This window comes from Vombatus ursinus, unplaced genomic scaffold (assembly GCF_900497805.2).
Source record: "Vombatus ursinus unplaced genomic scaffold, bare-nosed wombat genome assembly UNPS02014798.1, whole genome shotgun sequence".
Classification (NCBI taxonomy): Eukaryota; Metazoa; Chordata; class Mammalia; order Diprotodontia; family Vombatidae; genus Vombatus; species Vombatus ursinus.
The window spans coordinates 10,168,871-10,184,789 of NW_020954576.1; the positions used below are offsets into that span (position 1 = coordinate 10,168,871).

The 15,919-nt window shown below is 36.8% G+C and overlaps 1 protein-coding gene across 2 annotated transcripts in view; it reads left to right on the forward strand.

The window, feature by feature from the left end:
* LOC114049847 (geranylgeranyl pyrophosphate synthase) overlaps positions 1 to 15,919 on the forward strand; it is a 51,155-nt gene that overhangs the window by 28,475 nt on the left and 6,761 nt on the right. For both annotated transcript variants that reach the window (XM_027871274.1, XM_027871275.1), the window contains one exon: positions 14,507 to 14,577. In XM_027871274.1, coding sequence (XP_027727075.1) covers positions 14,507 to 14,577 — 71 coding nt within the window. The remainder of the gene's footprint in view (positions 1 to 14,506; positions 14,578 to 15,919) is intronic.

Below are 15,919 nucleotides of genomic sequence, written 5' to 3' on the forward strand. Positions count from 1 at the left end.
AGTTCATCCCATTCACATTCACAGTTACGATTTACCATCTATGTCTTTCTCTCCAACCTGTTTTCCCCACTCTTTATGCTTTTCTCTCTCCTTTCTCCCTTTCCCTCCTCACTAGAGTTTTTCTTCTGATCACCAACTTGCTCAGTCTGCCTTCCCTTCTATCACCTCCCTCGTTTTCATTCCCTTTTCTCTCTCTCTTTTTTTTGGGGGGACGAGGCAATGGGGTGAAGTGACTTGTCCAAAGTCACACAGCCAGTAAGTGTCAAGTATCTGAGGCCAGATTTGAACTCAGGTCTTCCTGAATCCAGGGCCCATGCTCTATCAGCTTCGCCATCTAGCTGCCCCTCCCTTTTCTCTTGCTTCTTCTTCCTCCCTTCTATCCACCCCCTCCCTTTTCTTTCCCCTTTTCCCACCTATAGGGTAAGTTAGATTTCTATACCTAACTGAGTATGCTGTTCCCTCTTTGAGCCAAATCTGATGAGAGTAAGGTTCAAACAGTGCTCATCTCTCTCCCTTCTTTCCCTCCATTGTAATAGGTCATTGTGCCTCTTCATGTGATGTAATTACCCTTTTCTGCCTCCTCCTTTGCTCTTCTCTCAGTACAACCCCTTTTCACCACTTAATTAGATTTTTTATTATCACATCAAAGTCAGTTTATACCCCACACCCTCTATGTATACCCCTTCTAAATGTCGTAATAAAGATACAGTTCTCAAGAGTTACAGGTATCATTTCCTTAGTAAGGATGTAAACAGTTTGCCCTTATTGAATAACATGTTGTTGTTTTTCTTTCCTGTTTACTTTTTTATGCCTCTCTTGAGTCTTGTATTTGAAGATCAAATTTTTTGTAGAGCTCTGGTCTTTTCATCAGGAAGGCTTGGAAGTCCTCTATTTCATTGAATGTCTATCTCCTCCCCTGACAGATTATGTTCAATTTCACTGGGTAGTTGATCCTTGGTAGTAATCCATTCCCCTTACCACAGCTGGTTACAAAAATTATAAGATACACATAGCTTTAGAACCAAAGTATAAATTTTGCTTTCTCTGTTCTGTTTGTCTGGGAATGTACTATTTAGGTAAGATTTTCAACCTTCTGTTTGAAGCGTTTTTGTTTTGTTTTGTTTTGTTTTGTTTTCAATTTTTTTCCTCCAGGGCTCTTGAATAGAAAGGAATTAGTTCCAGAGAAGGATGGAAAAAACATTGTCAAATAGCTTTTTATGAGATAAATATGGTGTTATTTTCAAAACCAGATAAGTATAACACCAAAAAAGAATACTTGATTATATCAATAGATACAGAAAAAAAATCACTAATAAAACACAACATTCATGATTTTAAAAACACTAAAAAGAATATGTATGAAGTAGTTGTTTTTTCCCCTCATCACAAAAACCGGAAGCTATCTAATATTTTGAAATTTATCTGGAATACTCAAGACATGTATAAGGATTACTTTAATGACCAAAATTTGAGGAGAACATAAATAACTGAATACTTAGGTCTCCTACAAACATGCCTTAACATGTCTGACGACGGAGGAAATTGTTTGATAGACTCATTAAATTTTTGGCCCCCCTGGTGGCCATATAAATACACTCCCGCTCCACTTTACCCTGATATTTCAAAATATCCATTATTTCATCACTTTGGACTTTTCCTCCAACAATGCCAATTACAATTGCTCTGCACATTAATCAACTATTTGAGTTGTTTTTGGAAAAAAGAGTCTTTGTCTGGTGCCCAGTCTCCTGATGAACCTTTTCCTACTTAAGTAGATGGGTCCTTGAATGATATGTACACATATAAATACCATGCCCATATTCAGAGCCTCTTCTACTTAGGTTGTAGACATGCAGTTTGCTAATGTACCCTTTAAGAAACTAACATCACCTCATGCCATGATGAGGCATGAGACTAAGACTAAAATAGAAATTATTGGTACATTGATATAAAATTTTATAGATTCTGGGAAAAAAGATCCAGAATGCAGGTAGTCAAGTGTCAAACACCATAGAACAGGTGTGGGGAACCTGTGGCCTTGAGGCCACACGTGGCCCTCTAGATCCTCAAGTGTGGCCCTTTGACTGAATCTATGTGGGCTGCACATGAGGATCTAGAGGACCACATGTGGCCTTGAGGCCACAGTTCCCCACCCCTACTATAGAGTGTCAGAAAGGTTGAGGAAAGGTCACTGAATTAGCAATAAAGAGATCACTTATCAACTTGAAGAGAGCAGTTTCAGTCAATTGATTAAGAATGGAAGCCACATTATGAAGGGTTGAGAAATGAGTAGAAGGTAAGAAAATAGAGAGTAATTGTTCCAGGGGATAGTCAGGAGCAAGTGAAGGTGGTGTTGGTGTTGTTAGTGTTGGTGGTGGTGGTGGTGTTGTGGTGGTGGTGGTTGTTGTTTTAAGGATTGGGGATACCTGAGCATGTTATAGGAAGCAAGGAGGGACCAGTGGATAAAGAGAAATTGAAAGTTAGAGGGAGAAGGGATTCATTCCTGCATTCGATTCAGTCAGCAAAAATTTATAAGTCCCTTTTATATTGTGTGCTGGATGCTAAAGATAAAAAAGAACAAAATTAAATACTCCCCTCAGGGAATGTATTCTTTTGAGGACAAACAACTTATACATAGAAAAATATATTCAAAATAATATTCAGGAAGAAGACACTTGCAACTGAAACACCATGATAGGCTGCCTGTGGGAGATGGCACCTTAGCTGAGTTGTGAAATAAACTAGGGGTTCTCTCAGGCAATAGGGAGACGTGCATGCCAAGTGTGAGGAACAAACAGCATGTGCAGCAGCCTAAAGATGAGAGATGAAATTCTTTGAATGGGGTACAGTGAGCTGGCTAGTTTGGCTGGAGCAGATAGTGCACAAAAGAGAGGAGTGGAGGCACTATGCACTGAGCCTGAAGTGGAGGTAAACAAGATCTCGGAGGGAGTTGTGCAGTAGTGCTCTATGAAGGAAGAGGTCAATGGGAAAAGAAATAAAGAATTCAGTTCAAGAAAGAGACAGAGGCAGGTTAGAATCGTATTATGAAGAACCTTAAAAGCCAGATGGGACTTTCTGTCTTTAATCCAGGGAGCCACTGGAGTTTCTACCATGTCTAGACTTGGGCTGTAAGAACATGACCTTTGTCAAGACTTCCAGTTAACATGATGATACAAAAACTCATAGCAAAGCCCTGTTGGTCATAGTCCTATAAAGACTTTAAAAATATCAGATTAAATAATGATGTTTAGAAGCACAAAGAAATAACAGTAAACTTTTTCATTCGTCAAAGTCCTCTGCAAAGACAACAAAAATCCTATATGCATTGACAGAGAGGACCTGTCAGGGAAGTCAGCATGAGCTGACATATGCAAGTGTTGTGTTCAGGTATGCTCCAGGGATATTGGGATGAGGGTTTAGAGTATTGCCAGACCTCTGAACCCAAACATAACAGAGGAGGTGGAAGCCAACATGGAAATGAGAGACAGGACAAAAAAAAGTCTAAACATCCCATTCAAGAGTACTGGGGAAAGTGTAGCCTGGCTCTGGCCCAAACTAGATAACGAGGCTAAAGAAGAAGTTAAATAGATAAAAATATGCGATGCAAGGAAGATATACTGTGGGCCAAGGAGATGCCTAATTTATAAACCCAGAAGAAAGGGTAATCCCACAACATCTACTTCAGAGGGAAAAAATGTACTAAAAGAATACCTAGAAGAAATGAAACAGAAGATTAAAAACTTAAATAAGAGCCCTGGGGGAAAAAAACAGCTTCTAACAGAAGTTTGAAAATCTTACCTAAATAGCACATTCCCAAACAAAACAGAACAGAGAAGGCAGAATTTCTTCACTACCAGAGACAAGAAATATTAGAACAATATAAAAAGATTGGGGGGGAGAAATTGAAGAAAATATAAAGTATCTGCTATCATAAAAACTGACCTGGAAAACAAGTTGACAAAAAGATAATTTAAGAATTATAAGATACCCTGAAAATCATGACCAAACAAGATTTCATTGGCCACTGTGGAGGATGGATTGGAAAGAGGGGAGGAAACCAGTTAGAAGGCCAATGCAGTAATCTAGACAGGTGATGAGCACCTCAGCTAGGCTGGTATGAGTGGAGAGAATGAATGAAAAAGTATGTATTGAGTGAAAAAGTATGCATTAAGCACTTGCTATGTACTAAGGTTGTTTTTCATCCTTTGTTCTCGAAGAGGACCAGTGACATCGGAAGGGTGATGTCTTAACTTGCAAGTGAATTGGATTTGAGTGAGGCAGAGCTGTGCAGAGTCGTAAGTTTTACTCCTCTAGAGTTATCAAAGTCCAGTGGCAAAACATAGGTCAGGATGTGGTGGGAAACCTTGACCTTTTTAAGTTAGCTCTTTCCCAGATCTCAGCCTGAGGCAACACCTATTTGGCATTTAAAGGCTGGGGGAAGAGCCTCAGAGTTGCTGGCCAGAATAGAAACAATTGCTGTCTACACTCACTCTGAGCCATCAAAATCCAAAGAAGGAGGAAGTGAGTCTTGGTCTGGGACCTATTATTGGCCAATCAGTGAGAGCCAGAGTGATTGGAGTCCAAAGGTATAGTCGGGTAGCTCCATTTGAATCCTCATGGGCTTTGTGAAAGCCTGGTTTTCCAGAGCTATATTTCAAGAAATCGTACCTGAAAACTACATGAGACTAAAGAGTTAATTGTCTCAGATTTTTGGAAAAAAAGAAAAAAACAATGATAGAATAAATAAATAGGGGGCAGCTAGGTGGTACAGTGGATAGAGCACTGGCCCTAGAGTCAGGAGGAACTGAGTTCAAATTCGGCCTCAGACACATAACACTCACTAGCTGTGTGACCCTGGGCAAGTTACTTAACCCCAATTGCCCTTAGCAAAAAGAAAAAAAGAATAAATAAGGTAAGAAAAAAAAAAATCTAGTCCCCAAACCTCAAGATACTTTGCAAATATAAGCAATCAAAATTTATATTCCTTTGGACAGAGAACCCACATGTAAAGGTACAATTCCCCATGTGGACAGTGAGAAGAGGAAGAGGAGGAAATAACAGCATTGCCCAGCTGGAATTGGGTTCCCAGAGGGGCAGCCACTACTAGGCCTCCATTCTTACCTAGCCTTTAATTACTGACTGGGTGTTGCCTCAGACAATTGAGACCTGGAAAAGACCTATTAACTTATTAAGGCCAAGGTCTCCCACTGCATCCTGAGCTGTCTCCAGTTATCCTGACCTATGTCTTGCCACTAGACACTGATGACTCTGAAGGAAAGAGTGAGGCTTATGACTCTGCATAGCTCTGCCTCACTCCAATACAATTCGCTTGGCAAGACATCATCGTCCTGATGTCACTGGTCCTATCTACCAACGACTGAGGTTATAAAAGCAGAAATAATCCCTGCCCTCAAGAAACTTACATCCTAATAAAGACAGACATCCTTAAGGCGAGTGATGGCCAGGGAGGGGCATTTTGGTCCAGAAATTTCCTGAGATGGTGAATAGGATCATGGGGGAGTAGATTGACACACCCCTTATAGTAGTGGTGGCAGAATGGTAATGATTCCAGGGTGGGGTTCGAGGGATGGAGGAATGAGCAAGGATATATGCATAGAGGCAAGACAAAAAATATATCCAGGTAGTAAAGTGAAGTCTGAGTGAAGCTTGCCTGAAATAGTGGGCAGGGTAGACCTTTCAGAGATGAAAGGATTAATAGCTCTGCCCTTGACAAGAGAAGATGTCTGGGAAGTAAGGGTTAAGGATATGAGCTGTTGATTTTACCCCCTCAGTTTTGAATTGCAGAAGTGATTGGATATGAGGAAAGATAAAGAATTAAGGCTGACTCAGAGGTGGCAAACTTGGATGACTAGAAGGATTGTGGTTACTCAACCAAAACTGGTGAATTAAGAATAGGGAAATCTGAAATGAGAGAAAAGGCAATGAGTTCTGTTTTGGACATAATGAGTTGGAGATGCTACAGGACATTCTGTTTGAGAGATCTTGGAGGCAATTGTTATTGAGAGACTAGAGATCTGAGAGTCATCCCAGTAGAGGTGATAGTTGAACCCATGGAACCCGATGAGCTCACTGAAAAGGAATAAAGGAAGAGAAACAATATCCAAAGTGTGATCACCAGTGTCAAATTCTCCCTGACAAATCTAATCTTTTTCATGTCCCAGCAACTGCTATTTCCTCCTCCTCATTCCAGCCAGGTGATTCCATTTTCTACCTGCAAGTCCTGAGTCTTTCAAGCTGAGGGAAGTTTCTGCCTTCATAGAAAAGCAAATAAAATCTCCTAAAGGAACGGGATGGTATATCAGGTACCAGTCTCTTTTGTACAAATCTCTTGTCTAGGTCTCTGATCCCTTCCTGACATTATCTGTGTTAATAATCCATTTTGGTCCCACTTCCTGTTGCTTCACTATACATCACATTCCCTGTGAGCATTACAAACCTCTAAGTTGCTCATGCTTCCCATCTCGCCACCTTGTTTTCAGTAAACAATCTCCAGTTTTACTGGGTTTTTTTCAAACTACCTTCTTCACACCTTAAAAGTTTTTAGCCTTGTTTATAGCTCCTCTCCTTACCGCCTCTGCCACCAATTCTTAACTGCTTTTGATCTCTAATGATCATATAATCCCCAAATTCAGTGGCCTCTCTTCAATACTCATTCTCCTTGATCTCTGTGTAGCATTAAACACTTGTATACAAGGGAGGTAGCAGGGTGTAGAGCTAGATTGTGTTTGAACATGATGACCCAGTGCCTGTTTCTCTTGGCCTTTTCTTTAGTAATTGGGAAAAGTTATTTCATCTCTGAGCATCTCTGGAGGGCATCTCAGTTTCCTGAGCTGTACAAGGAAAGAACACCACTAGGTGAACTCTAAGATGACCTCTAGTTTTTAATGATTCTATAGTACCTTCCTTTGTCAGCTTTTCCTACATTGGCTTCTTTATTACAACGTTGACTTTCATGAGTCTCCTTCCTTCATGACCATCCAGCTTTTAAATTCGTAGAATAGTAGACTATATAGAAGCCTTAGTTCTAGTACAAGCCTCATTTGACAAGTGAAAAAAACTGAAAACCAGAGAGTTCACACAAATAATATCTAAACCAGAATTGCTGCTGAGGTCTTCTAACTCCTATCCACATTGACCTCCTTCTGCCACCTTATAAGTATGGATGTTCTCTCTAAAGCATGTCCTTGGCTCTCCTGTCTGTACTATAACTAGTTGGACAAATCATTTAAACTCTGACCCCCAGTTTTTTCTCTTAGAAAATGAAGTGGTTTTATTAAAAGATGTGATCACCTACATCTAATCCTGTAGTTTCCACTATGAACTTAGGCATAATTAAAGTGAAATTCATTTCTGAAAAATATTCAAAAACAAACCTTGAAGGCTGCAAGATTTCTGCTGAGCTCTACTAATCTGAACACCCCATTTCCTAAACATTTCTCTCTCTACCTAAGTGAAAGAGATGAGATATAGTTTAATAATTTGAGATTTCCGGAATGATGCAATCTCAGCAGTTCTGCATTAAGATCGTTTTCTACAGAGTGTCTTCTGGGTCCAGAAATACTAATAAAAGAAGGGGATGGAGAATGAAAAAAGAAGGGTAAATCAGGAAGTAAACACCTACTGAAAAGGATATTCTCAGTGGGATAGTTCTTTATGAGTGAAGGGTATAGGGAATAGTAACCTAGAAGAAGAGATCATAAGAAAGATCACCATACTAATGAAATATTTTATAATCAAAAGGGCAAAATCCTAGATGAGATGAGGAAAGTTAGAAAAACTAGAGCTACAAGACTTGTGGAAGCTTCTAAATGACCTCAGCAGGGAGGACCACTACATTCTCAAAGCCTTAAGTAAAGGAGAAGAAAATGGGAGATTTGGTAAAATACTTAATATATAACATATGTATGTGTGTATATATAATATATATATATATAGGAATAATAAATATAGCTAAAAAATATAAAGAAATAAATATCTAACTTAATATATAAAATACTTAATTTCTTAAAAAAAAATAGTCCAGATTTCTCAGAAAGGGAGTAATGAAGTTACTTAAAACTAGACTATGGAGAGCCATGAACTGGAGTTTATATATCATTTCTAAGCAGTAGGGAGCCACTAGAAGCTTTTGAGTAGAAAATGTAGTAGGGATGGTACAATTAGATGATTATTCAGGCAGTGGTGTAAAGGAATGGAAAGGGGAATGAGGTAGGAAGTCTAATAATATTGTTTATATAATGCTTAAATGTATATAGTACATTTACATAGGACTTAAAGCTTTGCAGAATACATTTATATAACCTTTTACAATATACTAGGCAAGAGAAGATGAGGGGCTAAAATAGTATGGTTGCAGTGGAATAGAAAGGACTGAATGAGTGAAAGAAGGATTACAGAGATCAAATTGATGAGATGTATACAGAACTTCTTTCAAAGCAGAGTATTTCAGAGTAGGACCTTTGAAGATTTAAGTACTGTTGAAGAACCATGAGTACTGTTTATTCTTAAATAATTTAAACTTTTTTCCAGTCTACTCATTAAAATCTTAGAATAAAAACAGGATTTTGCTATAGAGAACGTAGGGGGTGGAGGAACAAAGGCTTGGAACATTAGACTAATTCCTAATTTCTGATAAAATATACTTTGATAGAAATTAGGCACCAATAACTTTTGAAAGTTAAAGGTAGAACATAAAGATAAACAAAAGTGAAAATAAAAAGTTGAACAAAATATTTGAGAAACTAGAGCTTACAGGACCTATGGGATCTTCTAAATGGGACTGATAAAGAATATACATATTTCTCAGTACCACATTGAACTTTTATAAAAAAATAACCATGTATTGGGGCACAAATATATTACAAATAAATGTAAAAAGACAGAAATATTGAATGTATCTTTTAAAAACTATAACAATAAAAATAGTGATCAGTTCATCAAGCAGAAACAAAAGATACAGGACCAAATGGAGATTTAACAGTGAAATCCTAAACAATATGTGGATCAGAGAATTATAAAAACAATAATTATGTAAATCATTTAAAGGAAATTATTATGGCAAAGCAACATACCAAAATTTATGGAATCAGCTAAAGCAGTCCTCAAAGGAAAAATTACATTTTTTTTTTGGCTAGGCAATGGGGTTAACTGACTTGCCCAGGATCACACAGCTTGTAAGTGTTATGTGTCTGATGCCAGATTTGAACTCAGGTTGTCCTGAATCCAGGGCCGGTGCTGTATCCACTGCACCACCTAGCTGCCCCGAAAAATTACATTTTTAAAAATATACATTGACAAAGAATATGTATTTTAAAACTCAGAAAGCCAACAAATAAAACAAAAAAAAAAGCACAGAAGAAGAGATACTGAAAATTAGAAGAGAAATAGATAAACTGGAAACACCGAAGACTATAAACAAAACTTAGGTGGTCCTTTGAAAATACTAACAAAATTGATAAACTCTTAGCCAATATGATTAAAAAGAAGAGGGCAGAAAATATAATAAGCAAAATAGTAAATAATCTAAGTGAAATCACAACAAAATCAGAAGAAATTTTTAAAAAATTATCGGAACCTATTATACACCATTTTATACTAAGAACACAAAAGAGCAGAATGCCTTCAAAATTATAAAATACTCAAAGTAACAGAAGACTAAAAAGAGATCTTAATTCCATTTTGGGAAAGGAAATAGAACTCACTATAATGGAACAACCAAAGGGGAAAAAACCCTTCTGGTCTTAATGGATTCATAGGAGAATTCTTATCAAATTTTTTAAAAGAACAACTAGTACCAAAACTACAGAAATTATTCTCAAAAACTAAGAATCAAAACACTCTACCCAACTCCTTCTATGATACAAACATAGCCCTAAAACCTAAATCAAAAAAGGATAAAGCAGAGGGAGAATAATAGATCAGTGTGTTTAACGAATATCAATTCAGACTGTTTAAGTAAAATCCTGTCACACTTACTACATTAGTTCATGCAAGAAATCATTTGTTATGGCCAAGTTGGATTTATACCAGTAATGCAGGAATGGCGCAATGTTAGGAAAAGAATCATAATTAGTCATACTAAAAGTATAAATATCTAAAACCACATGATTATCTCAAGAGAGGCAGAAAGAAACCTTTGTCAAAGCACAATACTCATTTATGCTGAAAACTCTAAAAAAGTATTGTCATAGCAGTATCTTTTTTTAATATCATAAAACATCTTTCTCAAAACCAAAAGCAAGTATCATATGCAACATTAGAACCTTTTCCAGTAAATACAGAAGCAAAGCAAAAATACCCATCTCCCCGCTGTTATTTGATGTAGTTCTGGAAGTGCTAGTATTAATTCAACAGAAAGATAGTAAAGATGTGAAGACAGACAAAAAGGAGATAAAATTATCCCTATTTGCTGGTGGTGTATTGATTTACTTAGAAAATTCTAGGGAATCAGCAAAGATATTAGTTGAAAGAATCGTTTCAGCAAAGTTGCAGGCTATAAAGTAAAAACCCACAAAACCCAACAGCATTTCAATATAATAATAATAATAAATCCAAGAAGTAACAAATAGAAAAGGAAATATCATTCCAGATAACTACAAAATGTGTAGAATTTTTGGAGACTAATTGTATACAAAATACTTTAGATTTGATTGCAAAGTGCTCCTTAGAGAAATAAAAAACAACAAATAGCTAGAGCAATATTCCATTCTCATAGCTTAGTCACTACCAAAGTTAGTTTACATTTTTAATGCTACCAATCAAATTATCTAAGTGACAGTTTATAGATCTTGTTTTTAAAAAAACTGTTGGAGAAAAAAAAAAGACCTAGAATATCAAGAGAAATAATGATAAAAAGGTAGAGATGAAGGGAAAATAGCACATCCAGACCTCAAACTATATTTTAAAGCATGAGTCATCAAAAATATTTGGTATTGGTTAAAGAAATAGAGAGGTCAATGGAACAGACTAGACAAGGGAGAATTAATGGAACTCATTAATCCAGTGTTTAGGAAACCAGAAAACATAAATTACTTAGGCAAGAATTCCCTATTTAATAAAAAGTGTTGGAAAAAACTGGAAAGCAGTCTGCAGAAATTAGGCTTAGACCAACATCATATTCCTCATTCCACAATGAATTCAAAACGGATACTCTTGAATATTAGAGATCATATCTTTAGATAAATTAGAAAAGAAGCAGATCATATACATTTCACAGCAGTGGACCAGAGATGTGTTCTTATCCAAACAAGGGAGAGAGGCCATTAGAAATTATAAAATCTTTAATTATGATTACATGAACATAAAAAGCTTCTGCACAAACAAAACTAAAGCACCTCGGATAAGAAGGGAAGCATTCAGATGTGGAAAAAATTTATCTGATTTCTCAGATAAGGTTTTGATATCCAAGATACTCAGCTAACAGCTGTATATGAACAAAAGCCATTTCCCAATGGGTAAGCGATCAAAGGATATGAACAAACAGTTTTCTGAAGAATCACAAATAATAATCATATGAAAGAATATTTAGCATCACTAATAATGAGAGAAATTAAAATCAAAACAAATCTCCAGGGTTATACCTCATACCCTGCAAATTGGCAAAGATGACAAAAGATTGAAAGTCAATAGTCAAGCAGGAAGAATTGTGGGAAGATAGGTACACTAGTGCATTATTGGTAAAGCTGTGGATTGGTATAATCATTTTGGAATGCAATTTGGAATTATGTAAATAAAGTGACTAAGATGTCAACATCCTTTGACCCAGAGATTCCACACTAGCCTTATACTCCAAAAATAGCATTGATAAGAAGAAAATCTTTATATATACCAAAATATTTATAACAGCACTTTTTTGTGGTAGAAAAACATTAGACACAAAGCAGGTACCCTCCAATTATCGAATGAGTAAATTTTATGATATGTGAATGTAATGAAATAGTGCTGTGCTGTAAAATGATGAATATAATGAATATAGAGAAGCATGAAAAGATCTACATGAACTGATGCAAAGTAAAGAAAGCAGAGCCAAAAAGAAAAGAAAAAGATGACAGCCATACACAATGACTACACGAATGTAAATGGAAAAAACAGCCCTCCCAAAAAAATCAAAAGTAAATGTTGCAAAATTACAAATAACAAGAGTGGCCTCAAGACATGAGAAGGTACTCGCATTTACTCCTTTACAGATGTAGGAGGTCTGTGGGTGTGGCATATATTTTCAGAGGTATATATATGTGTGTGTGTGTGTGTGTGTGTATAATATGTATATATATGTATATAGTTAGCTGATTTTTATTCTCTTCCCTTTTTTTCTTCAAAAAAATATTCTTTGTTATGTGGATAGGATGGCTTTCTGGAAAGGGAAGGGGAAGGAATACTGGGAGGAATTCTGGTGATGTGAAAAACCAAAATATATCACTAGATATTTACCCAAAAAAGTCAAAAGATAGTAAGTGGCAGTGATTTGAATCCTACTCTTTGATTCCAAATTTATTATAATGTGACTTATCATAAATCACTTAAGAAAGTGATTCATGTAACAGCCAATTTTTTGAGGAGAACCACTGTTCCATTCAAACAAACATACCTGTATTTCTCGATTGTGGCCCTATGATAGGTATGTAAACATTTAAGCACATAAGACAGTCCCTGCTCTCAAGGAACTTACATTCTAATGGGTGGAAAGGACACATATATGGAAACGAAAAGGTGGAGCAGGAGACCAGTATCTATATGGGAGTGATGTGGCAGCTGAGAAGGAAGAGAGAGAATCAAGTATTGAGTAAAGTGAAGCATAATTTGAATTCTTCCTGAAATGATGGTCCCAATAAGGAGCTTCACCATGGTCCCCAATGGGAAAGAGTCACCAATTGAGAAAGTCACCAGTCAAGTGAGTAAGACCTCATCATTTCTCAAATAGTGAACCAAGACAGATTTATAACAATAAGAGCCATACCCTAATTGACAAATGGTCAAAGAATATGAGCAGTCAATTTTCAGAAGAAATCAAACGTGTCCATAGTCATATGAAAAAAAAATGCTTTAAATCACTGTTGATTAGAAAAATGCAGATTAAAACAATTCTGAAGTACCACCTCACACCTATTAGATTGGCTAACATGACAGAAAAGGAAAATTACAAATGTTGGAGGGGATATGGAAAAATTGGGACATTAATGCACTGTTGGTGGAGTTGTGAACTGGTCCAACCACTTTGGAGAACAATTTGGGATTATGCTCAAAAAGCTATAAAACTGTTTACACCTTTTGACCCAGCACTACTAAAGTCTGTATCCAAAAGATATCAAAGAAAAGGAAAAAGGACCTATATGTACAAAAATATTTATGGCAGCTCTTTTTGTGGTGGCAAAGAATTGGAAATTGAGGGGATGCTCATCAATTCAGGAATGGCTGACAAGTTATGGTACATGATTTTGATGGAATACTATTGTACTATAAGAAATGATAAGCACGATGGTTTCAGAAAAACCTGGGAAGGCTTACATGAACTCATGTGAAGTGAAGTGAAAAGAACTGGGAGATCATTGTGCACAATAACAGCAGTATTATAACGATGATTGACAGTAAAAGATTTAGCTACTCTGATCAGTACAGTGATCCAAGATAATTGCAAAGAACTCATGGTGAAAACACTATCCACCTCCAGAGAGAGAACTGATGAATTCTGAGTATTTTGAAGTATATTTTTTTTCACTTTCTTTACTTTTCTTGCTTTTATTTTTGCAATCTGGGTAATATGGAAATGTTTCCCATGATTCCCCATGAATAATTTCTATCATATTGCTTGCCTTCTCACTGGGTAAAGGGAGGGCAGGAGGTAGGTAAAGAATTTAGAACTCAAAATTTTTTTTAAAGAATTCTAAAAATAAATAAATAATGAATTTTTGGAAAATAATAATAAAGGCCATCACAACCAGGAAAAACAATGAAAGATAGACAGACATAACCCTTTGAGTGGAAATATTTCCAGGTAGTGAAGTGAGCAAGCAAGGTGAAGGTAGAGAAGTCCAAATTCAGAGAGTGAGTCTAGATATAAGTGAAATAAATATGAACAATTTTAGATCTAAGTATTTATTTCTAAGTTAAATTAACTTTACTGAAGGACCTAATTTATTAAAACTTTCCGACCCAACTCTGCCATTAACTAGCAGTGTGACTTTGCCCAAGTCACTTACCATCCCATTCTTCATCTTTAAAATTGGGGGTGAGGATGAACTATATTATGATCTCTGAGGCCTTTTTCTCAGTCTGAAATTCATTGCTTTTAATACAGAGGAGAAGTGGGACTAAAACTGATCTTGGTCTTCCTTACAAGCATTTGAGACTTTATATTTCCCAGATCTGGGAATAAGACAGTATAGTGAAGATTACTTAACTTGGCCTGGACTGAATAACTCTGGAAAACATGTATGGATTTTCAGTAGTTAAGATACTGATTACTAACAGAAAATTATTTTAATTGCAGGTAAACAAGTGAGAACCAAACTTTCACAGGCGTTTAATCACTGGCTGAAAGTTCCTGAAGATAAGACGCAGGTATTTATACAATTCCCAATATTTTAATGATTTTTTCAAACTTCTAGAACATAGGTATTATGAAGATCTCATTAAGCCTAAAATGCTATGTCTTTCTAAGCCATTAGTTTTTCCTCCAGGGCAGTGCTTACCTAATAGCATGTGGCTCTGAGATTTAGCCTTAATAACTCCATTACACAGGCCCTGAAATTGAGAAATCATCTGTAAGACTATAATGGCCAAGATGAGGATCTTGTGACATCACTTACCTCTGCCTTTGTTGTTCATTTGTTTCAGTCATATCTAACTCTTCCTGACCACATTTGGGGTTTTCTTAGCAAAGATGCTAGAGTGGTTTGCCATTTCCTTCTGTAGCTCATTTTACAGAGGAGGAAACAGAGGCCAACAAGGTTAAATGACCTGCCCAGGGTTGCACAACCAGTAAGTGTCTGAGGCCAGATTTGAACTCAAATCTTCCGGGTGCCAGGCCCAGCACTCTATCTACTGTACCACCTAGCTGCCCCTAAGATTTGAAAGGCAACTTGGCATAATGGATAGAGGGCCCAGTCTTGCAGTGCTGAAGTTGTTGTTGTTTGTTGTTTAGTCGTTTCAGTCTTTCCAACTCTTTGTGCCCCCTTTTTGGGATTTTCTTGGCAGAGGTACTGCAGTGGTTTGCCATTTCCTTCTCCTGCGCATTTTACAGATGAGGAAACTGAGACAAACAAGGTTAACTGACTTGCCCAGGGTCACACAGCTAGTAAGGTTTGACGTCAGATTTGAATTCAGGCCTTCCTGACTCCAGGTCCAGCACTTTATCCACTGGGCCACCAAGCTATCCGTATAAATGCCCACCTCTGCCAGGTCTGTTGTATACATTGAGTCCTGCATTATGGTGTTGTGGAAAGATTACCAAACTATAGGTTAGAAGAACTTGCTTGATCCCTGACTAGCCTCATTATCTTGGACAAATCACCCTTTGTGTTCTATGAGGATTAAATGAAATTAGGAGTGTGAAAGCATTATGCAAATGTTAGATTGTGAGTGTTAAAGAATTTTAGGAGATATCAGTAAGACATTATACTAATGAGAATTTTACACAGGTTGTAAATTTAAATAGTCACATAATGAACATTTTTTAACACCTTTATGATCCAATGAGCATTTATTAAGCATCTTTTATGTATAAAGCCCTGTGCTAGGGCCTGGGGGCACAAAAATAAAAAGGATAATAGTCCTGCCTTCAAGGAACTTACACTCTGCTGGAAAAATACTCTATAGAATTTTGGTGGAGAGAAAGTGCTAACTATGTACACACTAACAGCCACGTTGTGCAATGACTGACTTTCATAGACTTAGCTCTTCT